Source organism: Talpa europaea (genome assembly GCF_964194135.1).
Source record: "Talpa europaea genome assembly, chromosome: 15".
Taxonomy (NCBI): Eukaryota; Metazoa; Chordata; class Mammalia; order Eulipotyphla; family Talpidae; genus Talpa; species Talpa europaea.
Genome location: NC_140083.1, coordinates 17,912,543 through 17,938,259, shown reverse-complemented (window position 1 = coordinate 17,938,259; position 25,717 = coordinate 17,912,543). Strand labels below are relative to the sequence as shown.

Here is a 25,717-nt window from a genome sequence, read left to right as displayed (position 1 = left end):
GCCCACATGTCTGGTTTTATACCAAACCTGGCTGCTTAACCCCACCCTCAGGTTCCAGCCACCTTCCCTTTGGTGGTGATGGGATTTGTCTTTCCCAATGTCCTGATGGCTTTGGTCTGGAGTGGGGGTGGAGTCTACAAAGCCTGCATGGAATTAGCTTTAGGACATCCTTTTCCCACTAACACTTGGGCTGAAAGAGCTTTGAGGGAAGTGGCCAGTCTGTCTTGTGTTTGTGAAGCGTGGTGACCTGAGATAAGCAGCCTGAGGAACTTAGTAACAACCTTTTGCTCAGTTCCTGGTATGCAACTTAGTTCCTGGTATGAATCTTGCTTCATGTTAGACCATGTATCGCCATGAGGTAGAATAGGCCGAGGTGGGGTCCCATGACTGCTGACCCTTAACTCCTTGGTATGCAGCTATATGCCTACCTCTTGGTATGTAGCCACATCATATCTGACCATGTACAGCTGCCAATGCAAACCCACCCGGAACCTTGCAGAAACTCAATGTATTTATGGCCCCCTGACTTCCTAGAGACGGGGCTCAGCCTAGGGACGAGAATCCGCTGAGTCAGCACCGGTGCATTAAACCCGCTTCTTGTTAGCCCTGGTGTCTAAGTTTCCTTTGTGCCATATAACATTTCTTCCCCAGACTGCAACAAGGTGATCTTGAGTGGGGTCTCAGTCCATGTTCATCCTGAGCTGGAAAGCTGCTCTCCAGCTCATGGAGAAGGCAGTGATTATACACCCACAGATGAGAGCCTCCAAGAGGGTCCCCAGAGCTGTGTTTATAGGAATGACAGCAAGGTAACCATGAGATAAGGGGGTTTCCCTGTGACCCCTTACCAGGGAGGCCAGATTCTTGGTGGTTCCACCACATACCCCAACCTGGTGTTGGGAGAATCCACTTGAGAAACAGGTTATCCAACACACTAGCTCTTCTAACACACCAGGGACCAATCTAAAAAATTAGATTCCAGGGTCTAATCCTTAATTTCCTGAGGCACCAGGAGGGGGTTGGGAACCCAGTAAGCCAGCAGTGGTGGGTGTCTCGAGTATCAGCTTCCTGTGCACAGCACTACCTCTGCCCCTGCCAGGAGTGCCTCATCCCATGGAGCCCGTGTGCGGTGGAGCCTGTAGGTGCCCTCTCAGAATAATGGGTTTTAAATGCATAAAATAAAAACAAAGAACTGCAAAATGAAACCATCTATGTTGATAGAAAGATATAACAAAATTGTTTTTTTTTTCAATTTGAGTTATAGTAATATATCTTAAAAATATTAAATCACAAGATCTAGCAGCAGAAAGTACTGTAATTTCAAAGTAGAGATGAGCATAAATGATATTTTGAAGTATCTGCACAACTATAAATGATATGAAAATATCTGATTTCTTTGGGTGATAAAGTCACAGGTTCAGTTAATGCCACTGTGGCCTGCATTCATAATGGAAGGAAATGCTAAACTTCAGTTTGAATTGACTAAAGATTTTTTCTCATCCAATTTCATGGATTCTCTGAATTCTGTGAACTGTGGATGTCAGCGCACCCCTACTCCAACTATGTCAGTTACCAAGTATGTTGCAGAGACCAATGACATGCAATGCAAAGTGTAGCACTTTCTTTCGAGACTCATTTAATTAGTTTCTTTTAACAATAGGGGATTTATTCCCATCTGTAGTTTCTAGATCCGTTACTTAGCGAAGAGTGCATGGCCAGTGTGGATGTAGATGGGTAGATGGAGAAGCCTCCAAGAGGTTGAATGAATGGCTCATGGCTCATTAGTGATAGAACTTGAACCCATATGTTTGGCTACATCTCTTGTTCTTTCTTCTCTCCCATACTACCATTATGTGGTTTTTATTTTAAAGTGTTAATCCAATGCTGCAAGTGCATGTTCATAAAGTATGCTATTTTAATCATGGCAAAGAACAATCCTATTAGTCTTTGCTTTGTTTAGAGAACACCTACAGCTCTGTGTTCACTTTTCTTAAATACACGGCATCTGTGTAGCGTCTACGGACTGAGATGGCAAGAGACCCAGAAAGTGTCTCTTACAAGCTGTCAGTGAACTGAGGCTGTGAAATTTAGAGAAGGCCAAGATACAAGGTAGTAAGAAGGATGGGAGTAGGTTAATATTGCTCCCCAAAGCAAAAACCAAGGCCCAGTGTTTACAAGTGGCAAATTTTGGCTCAGTTGCAGAACTCTACAATTATTAGATCTGCTTAACAGTGTTCCAGGATTGCCTTGTATGGTATTGACTGAAAGAATTCAGACATTGATCCATGTATTTTTTTTCATCCATTCATTAAATGTTTCTAGACAACCAGTATGTCAGAGGCTGAGGTGTGCTGCAGTCAAGGTATAGCGTAAGATAAACTATCGTAGAGCTTGGAGTCCTACTGTGAGACAGACAATAAATAAAATTGTTGAAGTAATTAGATATTTTGAAGGAAACAAGTGAAGTGCTATGATTCAGAATAACAGCCCTGATAGGGAAGAGAAGATGTATAGTGAGGTAGCCATGAGGAGATAACAATGAACTTGAAACCTGAAAGGTTTCGAGAGAGTAGAAGGTGGGGAGCTGGGACAAGAACATTCGCAGAGACCCTGAGTCAGAAAGATGGTAACTTGTTACAGAACGTAAAAGCACGCCACCGTGGGAACCACGCAGGGTGAAGGATTGGCAAGGACCAGCTCAGATAGGCGCTGAGAAATTGGTATTTGATTTTGTGGGATTTTTGGCAGAAACCATTGAAGGATTTTAGGCAGGGGAGTAACAAGACGTCTTTTATGTCTTACAGGTTCATTGACTACCAGGCGGAGAATAGATTGTGGGTTGAAAGGGAAAGAACAGAAGACTTGCCATAGATGAGGAGTGAGATGATAGTGTGTGGACAGAAGATAGACTTGAAATTGTTGAGGAATTCAGCTGAGATTTTCATGCAGGTGTAGAGAGGGATGGAAAGAGAGGAGTTGAGGGTGATTGGTGATGCTGTTCGCCATGATGAAGGTGACTATGTGAGAACAGGGTTGGAGGGAAGAAATGTCTAATTAACCATTTTCCAGCAACTCTGAAACCTGGTGATAGATTGCAGTGGTCCTCAAAAGGGGAGATACCACTACTTAAAGTGTATTTTTAAAATGAGGGGGTGGGCCTACCCGGTGGCACGGTGGGTTGAGCACAGCACTGAGAAGCTGTCTGCAGCCTCTGCAGCGCGGGTTCGATCCTGGCTGGCGAGAATCCCACATGGCCATGGTGTGACAGACCTCTCCTGTCGCGCCCGCTGCTCCCCTCAGCAGTGTGTTTCGGTCCTTCTGCCTGTTCTGCTCCCTGCTCTGTCTCTGGTGAATTCTCTCACCCTCCCGCGCCTCTGGCCTGTACCCCAGTGCTTGTATAAACCAATAAATCTCAAAAAAATAAAAATAAAATGAGGGGGTGGGGAAGGAACTTGTAGAGTAGTAAGAATGACATGAGGGTACTAGCATTTTGTGCACAGGAGTCAGGAATGCTAAAAGCCCTGCCACACCCAGGACAGCCCCCATAATGAAGAAATATCCCACCCGGAATGCCAGTACCTTCCTTGTGGAAAACAATGGTGGGGTGAGTCTCTTTCAACTCCAAGAATTTAGGAAAATGCATTTTTCATATTATCAGCCATTCAGCCCTTTTTGTGAATTATTTGAGTCAGGTTGTCGTTTCGTAAGTAATTTCATAATTGAAATTAGTCATAGAGTGGGGGTGGAGATTTAGATGGAGGAAGGGGTATAAAGCAGGAAGAAGAAAATAATCTTTTATTATTGAGTTAACATTGGTTCACAGCACTGTATGTGATTCAGGAGAGAAGGGTCAGACCTCCTCAGTGTACTTTTCCACACCACACCCGCCACCAGAGCACCTGTATCCCTCTACCATATACCACTGGGCCCCTGTCCCCATACTCTCTCCCTCTCTGGTAACCTCATTTCTGCAGCCATATTTCCAGGCTTTGTTTTAGTTTAGTTTTGGTCATCGTTTTGTTTCTGTATATTCCACTATGAATGAAACATTCAGGTATTTGTTGCTTCTGACTTATTTCACTAAGCATAATCCCATCCAGTTTTATCCAAGTTGCTGCAAATGGCAAGACCACATCTTTTTTGTAGCTGAGTAGTATTCCACACACACCACACACACACACACACACACATCTACTTAATCCACTGCTCTGTCATTGGCACTTGGGTTGTTTCCATCGTTTGGCTATTGTAGATCATGCTGCAATGAACAGAGGGGTGCATACATCCCAGGAAGGACAAATCTTGGAGAGTGTGACTTTAGCAGCAGATACAGCTGGAGGACACTAGGGCTCTTGGAGGGAGAAGGTGGAAGAGCGGGTGGAATTATGTGAAATACAAACTTCACCACTCTGTACATTTCCCTAGGTCACAGCTGCACGCAGCCCAACCCCTGCTTGCTGTACAGGCTGCCTGGCTGTGTCCCTCAATGTTCTCTCCATTCATCCTTACACTTTGAACTTTTCCCTTTGATCATTTGAGTCCCTCACGTAAATTCTTCCTTCAGATAATTATAGAGAGACCATAAATTTAGCCAGAACCCAATCAATGCTGCCTACTCCAGAAGAGTAAAGAAAAGTAGCAGAAGCCTTAATGGCTAATAGAATCCCTAATGTGAGTGAATATTGTTCTTTCCATCACTCTTGATAAAGCTAGTCCTTTAGTTATTTCCCACACATGGGATTTTATCTGGGCCTCACAGCAGCACTAATAGGCCAGGCTTGGGTGTGATTGTGTCCACTTTAGAGATGCCATCACTGAAGTTCATGGATGTCTGTGCAATCAAGCAGCCTGGAAAGGACAGGCCAGCACTTGGGCATAGAGCCCATAACTACTAGTAGTCCATGGGTGGGTGATAGGAAATGAACAAGAAACTGCTTCAAAGTAAGTGAATGTTAAAGAAGCTCATGAGGTGTTTCATCAATGAGGAAGAAGTTGATAGGCACCTGGTTTGAATTTTCCATGAGGAAAAGCCAAAATAAGGGAGTCCTTTTAGTATATTGAGGGTAAAAGACCGGACTCTTGCAGGGTGCCCATACTGTGGTCCCACTTTTGCACACAGTTCACCCAGCTGTTGCCATAACAGCTGTAGTGTTGCTGCGATCAATAGGGTGACCTTTATGGTGGGCCCAGCCTTTACACAGAGGGGCTGTTGAGAGTTTCTGAGCTCCACAGGGTACTGTTTTTTTATTTAATTTTTATTGTTTTAAAGATTTATTTATTTATACCAGCACTGGGTATAGTCAGAAGCGTGGGAGGGTGAGAGAATTCACCAGAGCAGGGAACAGAACAGGCAGACCGACGAAGTACACTGCTGAGGGGAGCAGCGGGCACGGCAGGAGAGATCTGTGTGCCATGTGGGACCCTCGCCGGTGGCCGGGGATCAAACCAGCGCTGCAGAGGCTGCGGGCAGCTTCACAACCCAGCGCTCAACCGCTGTGCCACCAGAGGAGACCCCACAGGGTACTATTCACACCCTAGAATATATGACTGGCACCCCCCCTGGAATTGTGTAGCAGGTATTTGTTGTCTGTGAAAGATAGTATGAAGGACCTACTTTGAGGTCAAGCTGTTTCCCTCCTGAGGCCCAGGACTGTTGTCCCACGCATACTCACACACAGCCACATGCAGGCACAGGCGTGCACACCCCCACTCACCCCTTCTCAGAAGACTTGCTTCCACTTTGGTATGTCAGGCCCAAGGCTCTCTTATTTTGAGCCCAAACATCTTTTGAGACAAGGTAGCTTTTTTCCTCAAACTGAAAAAACTTTCCCTCTGAGAGCGGGCTGAAGTGTAGGCGTGACGTTATGGTTAGACATGGCAGGCAGGAGAAGCAGGATGACAAGTCTGAGGGGGAACCAAGAAAGCCCAAAGGGGAGACAAGGTTTAGAGCTAAATCAAGATTGGATTTTGTCATGAAAGGCAGAACTGGCAAAAGCATCATTACAAGGCATTAACCTTGTTACACACAGACGAACAAGCAGAAGCTGGGATTCAGAAATAAATTACACATAATAAAGTAGACAGAATAGGCTGAGAGCAACATTAGCGATTATGCCCTAAGGGGAGAGAAGGGCAAGACAGAAAATAGACCCCAAAAAAGAGTGAGAATAATCTCTGGACCCAGGGGGCCAACTGCACTATTTCCCCCCTTTTTCTGCACGGCTCCCTAGGTATTTACTTCACTTTTGTGAGGCGCTTTCTCTGGAGCCTGTCTTTCTTTTGTTTTCATTTGCTGAAATGAGCTGAAGAAAGCCATTCAGAGGGCTCTTTTTTTCCATTCACAGGGACCTGTCCATTTATGTGTGTTTCCAGCACAAAAGAATCCATTTCCATTCAGCCAGAGCAGCCCTTGGAGTTTATGTGAGGCCCAAACCCACTCTTTCCCATTTTCTTCCAGGCTCACCGCCATAATTGGCTACAAAATCCTGACTCTGGCTAGGGTCCTCCAGGGTGAGAGGAACAAGCGCTCATCAGCTTCTGTTCCTCAGAGCCAAGGAACAGCCAGAGTCTGTGCCATGTCCTGACACACTGATTTGTTTTTGATTACAAGTAACAGAAATCTGAATCAACAGAGGTGAGATCTATTGTTAATTTAAACATTTAAAGGTTGAAGTCGGCGTTCAGTGGTATCCTCAAGAACCTAAGGTGTTTCCTCGTTTCCTTGCACCAATCTTAGCCTGTTGATTTCATCTTCCATCTTCAATCTCATGCAAGGAAAATGGCTGCCAGCTCTCTGCATGTAATGGCCTCACACAATTGATTTCCAAGGAAATCCTTGTATCAAGGAGGAAGCATTCCCGGAAAGCCCTCTAGTGGACTTCTTGCGTGTCATTGGCCAGATCTGTATGACATGGCCACCCTTGGCTTTAAGGAATAGAAAAGCAAGTATCTGGCAATGGAGGGTGGGATTACGATGTGGCTTGGGCCAATCGTGGTTTGCCTAGGCTTGGATTTATTGCTGCCTCAGCAAAATCAGGGATCTGTGGCAAAGGAGGTAGGACTAACTGCCATGTGTGTATCAGCCACTGTTTGTGCTTTTAAATAAGGTAATGATAGCAAATATGGATTACATGTTACTATATGCCAGGCACCGTTCCATGCTTTCCTGAGGCTAGTGTGCTAACTCATAACAAGTCTATGGCTCCAGTGCTGCTCTCATCACTTCCACTGTGTAGAGGAGGGAACTGAGTTACAGAGAGGTTAAATAGTGAGCACAAACTTACTTAGCTGGAAAGTAACAAAGCAAGGATTCAAAACGAGAAGGTCTGGCTCACTACAACCCGTATTATATAAGATGATAAAATACTCCCAGTATCACACAGTAAGTACATGTTACTGATGACGATAATACCAACTCTTACCAACATATTAACATTTTCATAACCACCCTACCAATCAGACATCATTAACTTCATGGATAGCTGAGAAAGCCAGATCCCCAATAGGGCAAATAAATGGCCCGTTCACCCAGTGGGTGAGAACCAAGCTTGAATGCAACTTGAAGCTCCCTGATCCATAGTCCCAGGCAGTTTGTTCTATGCCACCAGCTCTCACGTTTGGGAATGTTGATTTAATGACTGAGCATCTTACCTATGCTGTTAATCCAAGACTTCACTTGGAAAATTACACTTATCGAAGTGGTCAGAAGTCGAGGAAGGACACTTGAAAGGGTGAGGCATATTTGGAAGTAGTCTTCTTTTGTTCCCTTTCAGCTTTTAAGCCATCTATGTTATTTTGGATCCAGTCTTTTGCAAACAGAATATCTCTCTTTTCCCACCCCAGCAAAGTCTATCTGTGATGTCCTGATTCTCAGCCAATAAGAATAACTACCATTAGTAAGCACGTGCTGTATACCAGACTTGAGAGTACTTGGTCCTTTTTGATGGATAGTCAACAATCCGTGGAATTATTCTTTGTGTCCTGGGATGAGGGAGAATTAATCCTCCAGTCAAAGACAGCAGTACTAGAACGTTCCATGCCCAGACAGATGACACCCAGTTCTCTGACTTAACCTCGCTTAGATGCTCAAATTTAATAAAAGTAGTAAGACTGCTTGGCTGATCTTAAGTTGAACAATTCTGGTTTTATTTTAAAGGAAGATGTGTGGTGTGGTTTGGTGACTTTTGTTTTTTTTTTTTTTTAAATCTAAAGGTCAGTTGATTTTTCTTTTTCTGCTCACAGTCATGAGGTACCCTTATCTAAACAGTGATCTATTGTTCTGATTCTTAGACCCACAGATTTTTTTTTTTAACTTCAATTTTAACAGGAGAGTTTCTCATCTCCCTAACTTCAGAAAAAGTATCTTTTTTTAATATAATAATAAATTTTATTTTTATATTCCCCATACAATTTCAACCCCCCCCATTCTGACCCCAATCCCTCCCCTCCCGCCCCCCACCCCCCAAAAAGTGTCTCTGGTTCATAGTTTTTTGTTGATTTTGATTTTCACTTTCTTAGTTATTCATTTTCCTGATCCCTTATTTAAGTTTCTAGATTCCTGCTATGAATGAGACCATCCGGTATTTTTCTTTTTCTTTCTGGCTTATTTCGCTGAGCATGATCCAGCGCCATCCATGTTGCTGCAAATTGCATGTGTTTATCTTTTTGAATGCTGAGTAATATTCCATGGTATATATGTACCACATCTTCTTGATCCAGTCATCTATTTTTGGGCATGTGGGTTGTTTCCAAAGTTTAGCTATTGTAAACAGTGCTGCTATAAACATAGGGGTGCAGGTGCTCTTTGGAGTTAATGTTTCTGTGTCCTTTGGGTAAATACCTAGGAGTGGAATTGCTGGATCCTATGGAAGCTCTATGTTTAGTAGGTCCAGAAATCTCCACACAGCTCTCCATAGTGGTTGGACCAGTCTGCACTCCCACCAACAGTGCAGAAGAGCAGAAAAAGTATCTTTTAACAGGAAAAAAAAATTGTAATAGCCTTTGGAAAAATCTTCAACTGAATTCACTCTGGAATATCTTCTGCAAATAAGTCATTTTCTCTTAGGTTGTGACATCTTTTTCTTGGAAAGTGATCATGGCGTGAGAGAAATCCTTGCTAACTAATCTTTTCCTCGCAGTGTAACTTCAGCAAAGACATACAGACAGCCCTTTAAAGGCTTCAGAAATCAATTTAGCCCACGAATCCATTTAGTTTAGATGTTAATGAAACTTGGTGGGTTTAAAAATAATGAATATTTAATAAGACAAATTGAAAGACATAAACACTGTCGGCATTAGGCAATAATATAATGAAGTTAATAAGTCTTAGCCTCCCCCTCACCAGCCGCCTCTTCCCCAAACAGGACGGGGATTTGAGGAGTTGCAGTGATGCCCTCTGAAGTTTGCCCGCGCTCTCACTGGGCTCAGACTTAAATGTGCCTTTGAAAACCTTCGTGCAGTTGGGAACTGAGCGCTGGCAGATGAAGTATGCTATCACACTGTGTTCAGTAGCTGCAGACGGCAACCGCTCTTTCTAGCTCCCTATCTGCCAGAGATTTGTGTAACAAACTCAGCTTCCTGTCGTTGAAGGCAGGAAGCTGCATGAAGCACTTCATGCCTTTAAACAAGAAAGAAAAGGACATTTCGGTGGACACTCTGTCTGCTCTGGTTTGAAAGAGGGGCTTTATTTAATGATCAGGAGCGAGCATGTGATTATGTGTCCTGAAAGCCTCAGACCATTTAAACGCCTTTGAGTTGGGAGTTACGCTTTTCCTTCAGCACCAGGTCTGGCTCTCGTGCTTGCTTCCTCTTTAGCCCTATGGCTATGTCTCGCCTACTGTCCAGGTCTGGATCATCCCCTCCAGCCCTCTGGGAGGATTACCCTGTCTTTGGGCTTTTACATCGCCGGCCCCCTTCTTGTACATCCATAATCCCGCCTCTCTGCCCTCATACCCAATAGGACGGTCTGTCTCCCATCTTGGGAGATGGCTTGTTTAACCTCACGGAAGCCAATTCCTAGCTAAAATACTTTGCAGCAGGATCTTGCAAAGAGCCAACTCTAAGATTGTCTCCCTCCCAATTCAGCAGTGGGCTCTTTCTTGGCAATGAAGTAGAACTCTCATATATCAGCTGGGGGAGTGTTAAGTGGATGGCTTGCTCACTGCTGGCAATCAATACACGTTAATACATAGTAAACAGATGGCTTTCCATGAGTTGGGCAAACGTGGTGATTTTGCAGATAAAAGGGACAAAGGTTGCTTCTGGGGATCTTCTATAAGGAAATGCATTTGGGGCAAGAGGAGTGGGCATGAGTGACATGTTATGAGAATTAAAGTTAAAAATTATCTTTTTTAAAAAATGTGCATTTGTGTACTTGTTTAGAACAATGAGGATCGACCTGAAAAAGTCAAACCAATCGCATCATCTACTGTGATCCACTCCGACCTGACGTCTGTTTACGGCACCGTGGTCATGAACAAGACCGTTTTGTTCCTGGGGACTGGAGGTGGACAGTTACTTAAGGTTGGTTCCCTGTGCTTTCCTCAGTGCTGATTTTAATAGTGATCCATTTTGTGCCTTTCTTTTTTTCCTGTTTCTGATTACACGCAAGATCATACCACTCCTCAAAGACACCCTGAAATGACTTTAGAGAAATTTCTGGAATCTATATGTAATAACCTCCCCTAGCTTATAATGAAGCACCAGCCACCTTGTTTCCCAAGAGCCTGCCAAGTTATTTTCCCCTCCTTACTCATATGCTGCCAGGCTGAGGTACATGGGGTCTACCCCATCCCTGACTCACCTTCCTAAGACATTTAACCTTTCAGCTCTCTCTCCTTTACAATGGAAATGTACAAAAGCACCTGATTTCTCACAACTTCAAAGAGATGAGAGATTACAGGCCTTGAAAAGACGAAAAAACAGGTGTTCCTTCCTTCCAGCCCACTTGCCACCCACAGAGGGGGTTTGTTTTCTGCCCTTTGTACCCACACACACCACAGAGAGGTTAGCAATCTGAAATCCTTTGCGATTCTCCTTGACTTTTATCCTCGAGGACTATTTTTTTCCCCATTGTATGGATACACCCTAGTCAAATTGAGATTTCTTTCGATTCACTTGGAGGGCTGGTGGGGAGGAGGAGAAAATAAAAATCAGAGTTATCTAGTGGCTTGCTACAATGATACAGTGGTTATCTTATCAATTGCATCAGCAAGAATTTAGTGAGTACCTCCTGTGACCTCCACCTCCATTCCTGATTAGGAACTGTACTTTTTCTGTCCCGGTAGCCTGAGCCTCCAGTTCCTCATTTGTGGAATGTGATTGTACTAGACTCCCTGAAAGACAGTTTCTCTTCTGATGGTGCCTGGTTCTCCCTCCCACTCTAGCCTACCCTACTGCTTACTGTTCCACATGTCCACATGTATAGTTGTGTCCCCACACCTTTGCTCACAGTACACCTCTTCCTAGCATGCGTGCTTGCTTGCTTTTTTCCCTCTGCTTTGCTGGATTCCATGTATCTCTGCGTTGGCTCAGCTCAAACTCCACCTCCTCTTGGAGGGTTCCTAAGCTTGGGAGTGATATTGTTTTTCTTCTTACCTCCTGAAATACTCATTATCTATATAATTCTTTGGCTCATTTCAAATGCTTTGCTTTGATACCGCCTAACCTTTTCATTGGTGTTTGTTTTGCCTGCCCCACTTGATTTTAAGCTTCTTGAGAAGGGGGCCAGGAATTCCCACAGCCTGGTGTAGTACTGTGTGCCTGGTAGGCATTTGATTTAATGTGTTTTCTTTGGAGGAAACCCAGTAACATATGGGAGGGAGTTTGTTTGTATACACATTCTTTTAAAGTATACATTGATCATCTTTCCTGTTGTGTTCACTCGATTTCCTGGGGAAAGGTAAATACCCGTCACTCATTCGCTGCAAGTTGCCCTCGTGTGAGGCAGTGGCTGTAGCTCTGTCAACCTGGTCAGGCCCGCTGGACTTATTAACCTGGCAGAAGACGTTTCCATCAATCCTTACTGGGCACCCTCAACAATTATCTCTTCAGATTTAGGATATTTTTGATGAGTGTTTTGACAAGAACACTGTTTCCCCAAAGCTGAGCCAACCAAACTGTTACATGGTAAATTGGAGGTGAAGGAACACTTGGCTATAAATAGTTCCCCATGGGATGGCCTGGTTTTGCCTGTCCTGTTTGTTCACCCCAGCAGTTCATGTGCAGCTGGCCACTTATTAGTGCTGTTGTGGCCCCAGAGAGGTGGGTCTGAGGTGCAGCTTCAAGCTGCTTGGGAAGAGATGAGTGACTGAATTCAGCCTCGCATTTTTCAGCATCTGTATGGGGTACCCCTTAAAAAGCCTCATTTTCAGGGTCCCATCAATAAGGGGGCAGGATGACATTTTGTTTGTCTGCTGAGATTTATACAACGCTTCCTACATGCCCTTCATTCTACATGGTTTCGTGCTGTGTCCCTCCCACCACCCAGTGATGTAGGTACACTATTCCCATTTGTGCATGAGGAAAGAAGCCTTGTAGAGCTGGAAAATTTGCCGAGGTCACACAGAGGCAGAGCAGGGATTTCAACAAGGAGCAACTTCTGAATGAAACTGTGTTCTTGTCCCTCATGCTGTCCTGGTTCTGTGGCCTCTGGCCCTGGAACGTCAGCCGCTCCCTGAGCGTTTTCTGATGTGGGGTATGGGTGGGGAAGCAGGTTGATAGGGACCCATGGTAGGGGGACCAGAGTTCCTGGGGTGACCAGGGTTCTTAAGGCTGAGGGAAGATTTCCAGCTTGAGAAGCCAGAACCATCTAACTTGAAGGACTACCTCAGTGGTGTGAGAACATTTGGGACTTAAACCTCCTCCTCAGCTTCCCTCAGGCAGGTTCTCTCCCTCAGGGAGAGTCATCCTGGTTTCGAGGGATGACTTTGAGCTGATCTGGCCCTGCCAGTCACCATAGGATAACCTGGTAATTCCCCAAGACTCCCTCATCTATCCTGGGTGCAGATTCTTGGATGCATCCCCTGAAATCAACCCAGTGTCCTGAAGATCTGGGATTGTGCAGATGACTTGGAAACCACAAATAATCACCAAGCCCCTTTGTTTCAGAAAGTCAAGCTTCTCCCTTGCCAGACTTGTCACGAGAACTGTTAGAAAAGATGAGCATTGATAGACACAAGCTTGGCTTCTTAAACCGCACGGTGGAGGTAACTAATGAGCAGCGGGGAAACAAAACCTAAGCAAGGAAGAGAAGAGAGACTGACTCCTCAGTCTCCCAGGGATGGAGACTCGATGGCATTTCGATTAATGCCAGGCACTGTAGTGTGTCCCTAGCTGGATGAGACCTGGTGGGAGCTGATTGCTGATTTTTTACTAGCAAAAACTCTCGCCCCTAACCCCCAACTCCCTGTGATGACTTAAATCTCTGAAAACCTCATGGAGTTTTAATATGGTACAATTGTGAACATTGAACTATTTTTTTCCTATTGTGAAAGTAATATGTGCTCATGGAGAAAGTTACAAAGTGAAGGATGAAGAAAAGCAAAGAAATACCATCCCTTGTTCTGTCACGTGGAGGCTTCTGCTGTCAGCATTTTAGATCCTTGTTTGTTTTTTGGGTTTTTTTCTTTACATAGTTGAGGTTAGACTCTATCCAAGTTTGCATCTTTTTTTTCTTCAGTTAATGAAGGAAAATGCTTATATTAAAATGTTCTGGCAAGTCCTTTGTAAACAGTATTTTTTAAATAGCTGCATCATGTTCTATTATATGGAAACATTATTTTGAGCTTAAGCCAAGATATTGAATCACTTTAAAAGTGTCTTTAAAGACATGCACTTCTTCCAGGTAACCCAGCAGTACCTCCAAAGGTAAGATGTTACTGATGGTAAAAGGAAGAACTAAAGGCTACAATATGCTAATACCTTTACCACCTCTACCTCCTACCTTTGTTCCTGAGTCAATAAGGTTTTAGAATTGAAGGAATTTAGAACTGAAAGGGTTCCTCCTTGCGAGTATCTGACATGCCCCCTTATTTTTTGAGTGTGGTCCTAAGAGCCATACATGTCATGTCCTATCGCCCCATGCCCCCCACCCCGCCCCGGTTATTTCCTCATTTCACTTCCTTTCTGTAAATGATTGTATGCTATAATTTTTCATTTGTCAGCGTCTCCACTGAGGTCTGCTGAAAAAGTATGGCCACACTGAACTCAGCTTTTGGGAATTCACATTATACATGTCACACAGCCAGGACCCTGCCGACTTACTATAAACACTTGCCGAATCTTCCTCCAGATTGTGGCACAATCTATTGTGGTTGGGATTCCTTTCAGCTGGCTTTATCATCTCATATGGAACATTGTCCTTATATCAAGGGCAGAATATATGGAATATTTTGAGCTTTTCCAGGTGGTAAAGTAAGTAATAATGGAATATGCATGAAATATGAAAGTTGTAACTTTATTCATGCCCATTAACCTTTCTTGGAAGCATAAAAGATAAGAAGGCTGCAGGCGAGGAATAGTAATAGCTAACGTTTCAGAGCTCTTAACTCTGTGCCAGGCATTAGAACTGGCGTCTGCATGGGTTAACTTTGTTTAATCCTCATGAGTCAGTACCATTACCATCCCAACTTTACAAATGAAAAAGTCGAAAGCTCGGAGAGGTCAGCCCACTTGCTCAAAGTGATTTGAATGGAAGCGGTCTGCCCTCCAGCCCAACTGTACTGACAATTCAAATGGCATCTGTGGCGTTTGTGCAACTAGTTTTTATTTTCTTTCTAATATTGCAGTACCCGGTTAATACCAAGATGCAGGTATTTGAGGTTTTATTAGAAGGGGCTGTGGCTTCAGTGGTTTTAGTTTGTTTCTACTTGGGGATGGCCCCTGGTAGCCCCGCTGAGTGCAGATTTCTGTATTCACAGAGGGCAGTGCCCTCTCCTCTCGGGGCTGCAAGCATCTCGGGGAGTCTCTGCACACCTTTCGGGTCCCAGCTTTCCCTCAGTGGGCTCTTTTAGAGCAAAGGTAGGAAATCCAAATCCAAGTTCAAGTTGATTCTTGAAATGCTCCAACAGAAGGAGGCTGGTCTTGGTTTTCTCCAGCATCCCTAGGACTGACGGAGGATTCAGGACTTAGGAAGCCTTTCCCCAAAGCCTTTCCCCAAAGCCTTTCCCCAAAGCCTTTCCCCAAAGCCTACAGAGCAGCATTGCTCATACCCTGGAGTCAGGAGTGGCTACCTAGGCAGCCTTCAGAATCCCACTTCCACTCATGCATTTCATGTATCCAAACTAGGAGTGAAACTCAACCCAGTTCCACAAAATCCTTTTTGGATCGAAAACGGAAGACATGTTTTGTAGCCCCTGGGGCTTCTATCTTGGTTTTCTAGTGAAGTAGGAGAGAAAGAAGATAATAAAATATCTGATTGGGCCTCCCCTGGTGGTGCAGCGGTTGAGCGCTGGGCTGTGAGGCTGCCCACAGCCTCTACATTGCTGGTTCATTCCCTGGCCACCAGCGAGGGTCCCCCAGAAAAAAAAATTAAATTAAAATAAAATAAAATATCTGATCGGGCCAAGCTCTGTGTATCCTCCCATAGAATGTTCAAATAAGGAAATGGATGCCATGGGGAACTCAGGACAGGATCTGGAACCAGAAGTGAGGGTGGTGGGGTTTGGCTGAGCTGAGGTAATGGACCAAAAAGTGAAAAGAAAAAAAAGGAAGTGTCAAAACTTGAAAATGAGCTCCATGGTGGGCTGTTTAGAATGTGCCATGAAGCTATTTCAAATGCATTCCTCCTCCATCCCATGCATTCCAGTTTGTGAGTTCGCAGGGACTCCCCAATTTAGAGCTATTCCATGTAATCCCCAACTCTAGAACTTGTGGTTCGGGTGGCTGTCCTCTTACCACTCACATTAAAACACGTAGATTGGAAATCAGAGGAATTTGCCTTAATCTTTATATTTCATTGTTATTACTCCTAACTACTGAAGCACATTAAATGCTATTGGATAATTACTCTGTGAGTGTGTGTGTGTGTGCGCGCGCGTGTGCGTGCACACACATGTGTGTTAAGTCTTGAGAGCATTTCTCTGGGGAAAAAAAAATCAATGAGGTTGACTGGTTTGCCTTTCAACTGGTTAGCCCCACAGAGTGAGGCAATAAGAAATTGGTTGTAAAATATTTCAGCTTTTTGAACACTCATGTCTTTTTCCATCTTGTGGTAATAGTAAAGAAAAAAAGAGAGAGTCTTTTGTTTAATTTCTCTCCCCCTCATTTTCGTCACCATGCTATCTCTCCCGTGGGTGGTGTTGAACTTGTAACGCAACTGTGTGGTGTGGAGTCTCACACACCATCCATTTCAGGACTGCAGTTGGGAGGTTTGTTTGAAAGCGACGAAATCCCGAGGCTAGTTAATAGCCTACCATGAGGCTTCAGGAAGATGTCAACAGAAACAATATGTTGATTTGAACCGAAATTCTCCATCAGGGAAAATTTGTTTTCTATGCAGGCTTCAGCTGGGAAAACCTGAGAGCCTTAGAAAAGCCTGACTATTAATAGAGGATTTTTTTCATTTAATAAATACGTATTGGGCACCCTTTATATGTTTTGGGTGCTGAGGCTACAAAAGTGAACAAGATAGGCCGCCCCTGCTCTCATGGAGGGAAGAAGAAAGGCAGAAAGCAAGTAAATGGATTCATTGATGATGGATTTCAGGTCATGACAAGTATGAAGTAAACAGAGTGATAGGGAGAAGACAACTGGGTGCCATGGTGAGGTGACCAGAGAAAGAGGCTCAGAGGAGGCAGCGTTTGGCACTCAAAGGAGGAAGGTGTATTAAGAGTATCTGCGGCAGAGGCTCAGGTCGACTTCAGATTACAACTCTATATCAAGGGCGTATCCTGGAAGTGATAGATTAAAAATCCACATCGGGCCTAGAGAGTGTGTGTGAATTGGATGAGGTTTCTCTTATGTAAAATTCAACCCATTTTGGGTTTCTGTGACTCACCGTTACTTCCTGCATCGCTTCAATGATTGTGTTCTTTTCCGAGGCTGCCCAGCTAAACTGAGCCAAGGAAGGAACATTCCCCTTGCTCCAGTCTTGCTGGCTGGCTTCTCCGGGGGGATATTGACAAGGATTTTGTAGTTAGAAGTTCCAGTGTCCCAGGGTATGCCTGGACTGGACTGTGGGGATGCGAAGGGGTGGAGGAGGTGAAATTAATAGAAATCCGGAAGAGAAAGAGAGCAGTCTCTCTTTGTGGCCACCTGAGAGGCCACGGAAGCAGAGGCCCCAATTCCTCTGTGTCAGCACTTTTGGGTTCCTTGTGATGAAAATGAAAAGTTCCTTCTGTTCTGTCATGACCATTCTCCAATTAATCTTAGCAAAAAGAAAAACAATGTGACTCAACCTCCAATACTTTGTACATTTAAATTGTCTGTATCTCTTTTTTTAGGTTGTTACATTGGCTTTGTTCAAAACTCCCATCTAGAGACACTACAGTAAAATTCACATGTTCCTGACCTCTGGCCAACTAGTGATACCAGTTTCCCTGGGTATCCTTCCAGATATATATGTGTTTGCAAGCAAAAGGGGGAAAATAGTCTCCCTTCTTTATTGAACATATATTAACCATTTATAGGGTATGAGTATATAAACATGTAATATAAAATATACATATATGTGAACATATTTAATATTACATGTTAAACAACATAAAAGTCTTTAAATTTTTTTATTAACTAGGGCCTCCCCGGTGGCGCAGTGGTTGAGCGCTGGGTTGCAAAGCTGCCCGCGGCCTCTGCAGCGCCGGTTCGATCCCCGGCTGCTCCCCGGCCACCAGAGGAGGGTCCCACATGGCGCGCAGACCTCTCCTGCCGCCCGCTGCTCCCCTCAGCAGTGTACTTCCGTCCTTCTGCCTGCTCTGCTCCCCGCTCTGGCTCTGGTGAATTCTCTCACCCTCCCACGCTTCTGACTGTGCCCAGTGCTTGTATAAATAAATAAAAATGAATCTTTATAAAAAATAAAAAAAATTTTTTATTGACTAATTAAATTTTTTCTTACAACATTGTAGTCTCTCACCACCATTTCACGCATTAACCATCACCATATTCCCTGTGTTCTTCCCTCCCCTGTTTTGACTCCCTCTCAGCCCCCTTCCTTTGCTGTATGCCGCAGTTTCATGGTCAGTTTGATAGTTTTGACTTTTCCTTGACCTTTTGTTTGGTTTTGCTATATCCCACATATAAGTGACCATCCAATATTTATCTTTTTCCTTCTGACTAATTTCAGCTAGCATAATCCCTGCCAGTGTCCATCGTGTTTCTGTAAATGGCATGAGTTTGTCTTTTTTGATTGCTGAGTAATATTCCTTTGTATAAATATACCACAACTTTTTGATCCATTTGTCTATTTGGGAACATTTGGGTTGTTCCCATATCTTGGCTAGTAAATAGTGCTGCAGTGAACACAGGAGTGCAGATTTCCTTTTGAATTAGTGTTTTTGTGTCCTTTGGGTAGATTCCTAGGAGTGGAATTGCTGAATCATACGGTGTTCTGAGAAACCTTCACACAGATTTCCATAGTGGCTGGACCAGTTTACATTCCCACCAGCAGTGTATGAGGGTTCCTTTATCTCCACATCCTCTCCAGCATTTGCTGTTTCCAGTTGATTTTTTTTTTTTTTAATGCAGTGAGGTGGTGTCTCATTGAGGTTTTTTATTGCATTTCCCTGATAATTGGTAATGTTGAACATTTTTTCATATTCCCATTGGCCATTTACATTTCTTCTTTGGAGAAGTCTTTTAGTTCTTCTTCCATTTTTTGATTGGGTTTTTGCTTTGTTTTTCTCGAGTTGTGTAAGCTCTCTGTAGATATTTCATCATTCCCTTATTTGTCATATGGCATGCAAATATTTTCTCCCATTCACTAGGATGTTTCTTCATTTTGGTTATTGTCTCTCTTGCTGTAGAGAAGCATTTTAGTTTGATATAGTCCCAGCTGTTTATCTACTTGTTTGTTTTCCTTGCTACTGGAGAAGAATCCTTGAAGATGTTTCTGAGGATTATGTCATGGAGTGTTTTGCCTATATTTCCTTCTCTGTATTTTATGGTGTCAGGTCTTACATTCAAGTCTTTTATCCATTTTGAGTGATTTTTGTATATGGTGTGAGATGGTAATCTAGTTTCAATCTTTTGCATGTTGCAGTCCAGTTTTCCCAACACCATTGATTGAAGAAGCTTTCCTTATTCCACTGTATATACTTTGCTCCTTTGTCATAGGTTAATTGATTATATGTGTGGTTTTATTTCTGAGCTTTCAATTCAAATCCATTGATCTGTGTCTCTCTCTGTTCCAATACCATGCTGTTTTTATTATAATGGCTTTGTAGTATTGTTTGAAGTCTGGAAGTGTAATACCTCCCTTCTCCCCACTTTGACTCAGGAGAACTTTCACTAATGGGGTTTTGTGTAGTTCCAAATGAATTTCCATACATAAGGGGTTTTCTAGTTATCTTTATGACTAAATAGTATTACATTGTTTGTATTATTTATTTTTTTGGTGAGGGTATTTTTGGATTATTTTGTCCTTGTTTTTAATTTTTAAATGTAGTACTTTTTTTTTACATCATTGTTAATCTTGGACAGTATATGATTTCTCCCCTCAGTTGTGCTTTCTGTAGTTCTCCCACCACCAAAACACCCATAGTCCATCACCATTTTCCCTTTTGCTTTCCCTACTTCCCTTCCTCCAACCCTATCTTCACCTCTCTCCTCCCCTCTTGGATACCTACCATCTCCACTCAGCTTTCAAGGTTTGTCTTTGTTTGGTTTCTCTGTATTTCACATGTAAGCAAAACCATTTGATTTTTATATTTCTCCTTTGACTTATTTTGCATAGCGTCAGTATTCCAGCTTCATCCATGTTGCCACAAAAGGCATGAGTCTATCTTTTTTTTACTACTGTGTAGTATTCCATTGTGTTTACATGCCACATCTTCTCGGTCCATTCCTCTGTTTTGGGGGGCATTTAGTTTATTTCCATAGCTTAGCTGTTAGAAATAGTGCTGTAGTAAATATAGGGGTGCAGGTTTCCTTTCAAATTAGTGTTTTTATGTTCTTTGGGTAGATACCTAGGAGTGGAATAACTGGGTCATATTGTTTGCACTATTTATTTCACCAGTTCCCTACTCTGGGACATTCAGGTTCTTTCAGTCTTTTGTTTATACCACATGATGCTGTAACAAATATCCATGTTGTCCATGTATGTGTATTATTTCACATATATACAAAGGACTTCAGGGTCCGAGGATATGTGCTTTATACTTCTGATAGATAATCCCAAATTACCCTCCAAGAAGACTCATTTCCACCATCAGTAAACATGCCAGTTTGAACAGTGTATGTAGTTACCAGGACAAGTTTTAGGCTCGACCACTCCATGTGGTTTATTTAGGAAATTGGTGGACCGACCCTGGCACATAGTGTACTTTGATTTGCTTATTTTTTTTAAGTGCAAGAAAGGCATTCCTTCCCTAACTCTGAGTTTGAGAGAGAATATTGGTGCTGTAGCTCCAAGGTATCAGGGAAGTAAGTCAGTGTTGCCCCAAACTAGATTATTTCTAGCTCCTGCACATCTGCATCAACCATGGTCCAAGAGTAAACAAAATAAAATAAGCCCCACTAAAAACTGCTGTACAATGCTATACTTAAAATGGATGAGTGGTGTTTTATCAATTATGTTTATATTAACTTTTTTCTTTCAAAGTGAATCTTAGACAGTCAAATATATGTTTCATCATATATTTCTTAAAAACTATGATCATGTTCTTAAATAATCATAGCCATGATGCTATTATCATAATTAACAAAATTACCAGTAATTCGTTAGAATGATCTTATTTTGAGTCCATATAATTAAATTTTCCTGAATGGCTGAAGAATATCTTTTTAAAATTGTTTTTGCTCAACTGGGTTTCTAAACAAGGTCCTGAAATCACATGTGGCGGTTCTGTCTTAATCCAGAGTGGTCCCTCCTTATATGTGGACATTGACTTACCGAGGAAGAGAAGGCTGCTGTCCTATAGGATGTCACACATTGTAGCTTTAGCTGTTCGCTTTCTTAGGCTACAATTTCATTTGTTCCGCTGTTCCTTCTGCTTCCCAATCCTAAATGGAAGTTAGCACGATGGCCTTGATCGTATTGGGGATCAACTTTATTGGCAAGTCTATGAGGTGGTTGTGCCAAGGGATGCCTTTGATGTGATGAATTCCTCAAGAGAGATCTGGATAACAGCTTTTCTACTCATGAGTCTCACTGGGGAATTTTCCTATCACTCTTTATTTCTTTTCTAAACTGTCTTCCTATCTCTCTTCCTCTATACAATTACTTTTTAGATCTGGATCAACTGTGTGCATCTAAGCCAATTAATAAAGAATATGAATTAGCAGTGGGAAGACAAGGTCCTGGCAAGTCCACATTCAGCCGGTGCCTGCCTGATGTCTCCCTTTGCTCATACTTTGCTGTTGTCCACCAGAACTTTCTGTGACGATGGACATGTTCTGTATGTATTCTCTCAATGTGGCCACCACTACCTCTCTGTGACTAGATCACTTGAAATGTGGCTAGGGTAACTGAGGAACTGACTTTTTAACTTAAATTTAGGTAGCTATGTATGGCCAGTAGCTACCATGCTCGATGGTGCAGCTATAGTCATTTTTAAATGACTTGAGGTACAGACCTTTCCCACTTCCCTTAGGACTTACATGCTTCTGTTCCCTTTTCAAAAAGTTACACTTAATAAATTTAATTAGTGAGACTGACTTTTACAGAGATGCTCACTACTGAATTTAATGAGTAGGCTCTGTGGGAGCTACCAGTTGCACTAAATCCACCTGGGTTTGACTCAGTGCAGATGAAGGCAGTCACCATAACAGGATAAAGCCAGACTCGGGCCCAGGTTAACACATGGCAAATTGACAGGGAGTCTTTGGTTAAATAGCAAATAGCTAACTGCCATCAGGGTAGTATAGGTTCAGGCACAGTGTTGATACCTGAATGCAGATTGACTGAAAAGAATCTCAGGTGCCATTTTTTGCTTTTTGGATCATGTCCCCAATGTTATTAATATCCACAGTGGTAGAAATATGAATCTGGATTTTATATATGGATGTGATTGAAATGACAAAAGATTGAACACCTTCACTTTCAAAGTATTTGAAAGTATTTGATTGGACGAAGGGCCAGGTGCAAAGAAGATTAACATGTGGTCTCTACACAAAAGGATAATGGATTATTATCTCTACCCACGCTGATGATGGATTATTATCTCTACCCACCCTGATAATGGATTATTAACTAGTGAGCATTGATTATGTGCTCACATCCTTTATAATTCTCATTTGATCCTTACAGCAATGGTATATAAGGAACAGGCTGATAGCCCCAGGTTAGAGAGGGAGAAAGTTGAGGCCCAGGGGGTTAAGTAAGTTACTAGTTCACAGTAACACAGCAACTTAAAGAGTAGAGACAAGATGCAAATGTGAGCTCAAGCTATCATTCTGTTTCCCCAGGGTTGTGTCAGTAGTCTCCTGACTAGCCTTCACACCCATGCTTGAAACCACACACTCCTGTGTCACCCATTTGCTGAAAGCCCAGTGATAGCTTCCCCTGTCACCTAGAGTCAGAGGCGAAATCTTTACCCACGCCTCCAAGAACCTGTGTTACCCTCTCCATCCCCTCTCGGTCCACCCCTTTCAACCTCATTCACTGTGCTCAAGCCATCCTGGCTGCCTCTTATTTTAGGACCTCTGCACCGGGCTCTCATCTGAGAGCATCTAAATGACTCACTCCATCAGCTCCAGCAAGTCCTGAAATAAATGTTAACCTTCCAGCGAGACCACCTCTGAGCCTGCATCTCCATCTTCTTCCCCTATTTTGTTTTGACTAGTATCACCTTCTAATGTATTTTAGGACTTTTTACTGTCCGCCACCACTCCCCAACACACACACAAATGTTCCCTTCCACGAGGGCAAGATTCTGCTCCACCCCACCCCTATTTTGTTCACTGCCGTTTTTTAAACACGGTGGACATTCAGCAGATGTTTATTGATGGAACACAAGTGAAACTCGGGTATGTACAATTTCAAAGCCACATTTGCTTTTATTTTATATACAAACACATCTGCTTGTTTAGGCCTGGGTTGTCCTGGTTACCTTAAAATGCATGACTACATAGACTCATGTAGGAAAACCAGAATAACCCATGTAAACATTGGTTGAGCCTGCTCCTTTAGTTTTAAGGTCACTCTTGATAAAGTACTAATGTGGATCACAAGCTTGGACAGTTGAAGATTCTGTCCTAGTATTGAAGAGGGACTGTGTGTGTCTATGTGTCTATGACTTTGTTCCCTACAAAAGCAGAAATAGTGTATTAATACCAGTCTTATTGAAGACTAAGCCATGAGAGGATGATTAAGAAACATGGTATCTTATCCACTATGTGTAGTGTAGAGTAAGAAAAGATGTGGTTTTAGAATTAAGCTACAAGTTTTGCTCCCTTGCTATTCAAAGTATTTAATATACATCGTATTTCTTCTTTTGAAAATAAATAGGTTATTCTTGATGAGAATTTGACTGCAAATTGTCCAGAGGTTATCTATGAAATTAAAGAAGAAACACCTGTTTTCTACAAACTTGTTCCTTGCCCCAATAATACCTACATCTACCTAACAGCTGGGAAAGAGGTAAGTAGAAATACTAGTTATTGCTTCTGACTGATGAATAAAAATTCATTGATGTCATTATCTAGTGGCAGAGCTATTACTTCAAACTACTAAGTTTAAGCACTGCTGCAGGCTTTGAGAAGACTTGCAGTGGCTCACAGGCATGGAATTAAAAACCTTACTGTCACTAAGTAAGCAAAAAATATCACCTATTTAGAGAATTTTATTATTGGCTGTATTCATAATGCCACATTTTTCAGAGGAGGTTGTGCTTGCAAATAGGTACATAATCAGCATGGTAACTGAATTTACACATCTATTATGTGGGCACTGGGCAGTTAGATGCATTTGTGAATACACCTGGTGGGACTGCCTTTGGAATTGGAGGTTAATATCAGACCACAGTCTCATCCACATTCATGAACCAAAAAAAAAATTATGGTACTCACCCCCTCTCTCAACTTATCAGGCTGTTTCAGTTTTTCTTCCTGCTTTCTCCTGCTGAAATTAAAAAGTTATCCTTTTATATTTGCTTCATTTTGCAAAGTATTTTCACCAAGGGGAGGGGTGATAGCAAATAATTCTTGTCGAGCCCCTGTTATGTTCTAGTTACTATTCTAAGTATGGTCTTTCTAGATGCACAGAGTTGTGTATACAGATATATCATAAGCAATCTTAATGAAATATGTTAATAATTTAATGAGATAAAATTACCCTGAGACTTGGAAGAGGTTAAATAACTTGCTTAAGTGTATATATATATATACTAAAAGTGCATATTATTAGCATATATTAATGCATTATAGATTAATATATTAATATATTTATATATATATATATATATATATATATTAGCAGGCTGACACTCTGTCAGATCTGGTACATGAGATCAGAATCCCAATTTGTGAAAACCGAACAGGCCGTCCTGGCACAGTCGTTTTGACCCATGATTGTTGAACCTGCAAAATACAAAGATGATCTTTGAGACGTACATAATTATATAATGGCTGTAACAGATGCCCTGCCTTCCCCACTTTCCACTCTTTTCTTCTCAATCATTCTAAGGAGAATAACACGGCATCAATCTACAACTGTGGTTAGAGTCACGGGTTGGGCATGCAAGTGCTTTTTAGTTTCCGGTGTTCCTAAAAAGGTCATGTTACCCTTTTGCTTGTTGGAAAGGCAGTTCTATCAAAAGAGCACGTTGAGATGGCCACATCTGGACCTCATACCTTTGTAAACCAGTTCATTATATAGAATCTTCTTGACTTCACCATTCCAACACATTTTATTATGTTTCTTCTCCAGAGTGTTCCCATATTTGAAAAATTTGTGTCCTCTCAATAAACTGCGTATATTAAGTAACAATTCCCATTCTCAGGCTGTATTTATCAAGGACATCTCAAAACTGCCAGTCAGAGGACAGACTGTGCTACCACACAGAGCTGATAAAATTCCAACCCAAAGCAAAGAAGCATAAAATCTTGCTTAATCTGTGCATGTTTTTCCATTTAGTTTCTTGAACTATTGCAAATAGCTCATAAATCCTCATTACTACCCTCCCTAGAATACAAGACTCTAGATTGAGAACCACCAGTCCTCATTTTCTGGAAGGTAAAGAGTTCTAGTCCTTAGGCATTCGAAGTCAGGAGTCCTGGGAAGAGTTTTCCACTGGGCATTAAAGTTGGTTATTCTGACATTCTTCACGTAGGTTTATTGCTTGCGATCCTATATGCAAGACATCGGTACCATCTCTGGAGAGACAAAACCGAAGGAAATAGTAGCAGCCAAACTAGTACACCCTGGTACATCCATAGAATATGTGGCCATTAAAACTAACTCTATGGGGCCTCCCCGGTGGCACAGTGGTTGAGCTGTTGGGTTGCGAAGCTGCCCACAGCCTCTGCAAAGTGCCGGTTCGATCCCCGGCCTCCGGGTGAGGGTCCCACATGGCGCGCAGACCTCTCCTGCCGCCTGCTGCTCCCCTCAGCAGTATATTTCGTCAGTCTG

At 42.6% G+C, this 25,717-nt stretch overlaps 1 protein-coding gene across 1 annotated transcript in view; it reads left to right on the top strand.

Moving 5' to 3' along the window:
• PLXNC1 (plexin C1) overlaps nucleotides 1–25,717 on the top strand; it is a gene marked incomplete at its 5' end in the record, with an annotated part of 141,038 nt that overhangs the window by 11,023 nt on the left and 104,298 nt on the right. Inside the window, 2 exons of the mRNA XM_084255964.1 lie at nucleotides 10,378–10,518; nucleotides 23,597–23,728. Coding sequence (XP_084112090.1) covers nucleotides 10,378–10,518; nucleotides 23,597–23,728 — 273 coding nt within the window. The remainder of the gene's footprint in view (nucleotides 1–10,377; nucleotides 10,519–23,596; nucleotides 23,729–25,717) is intronic.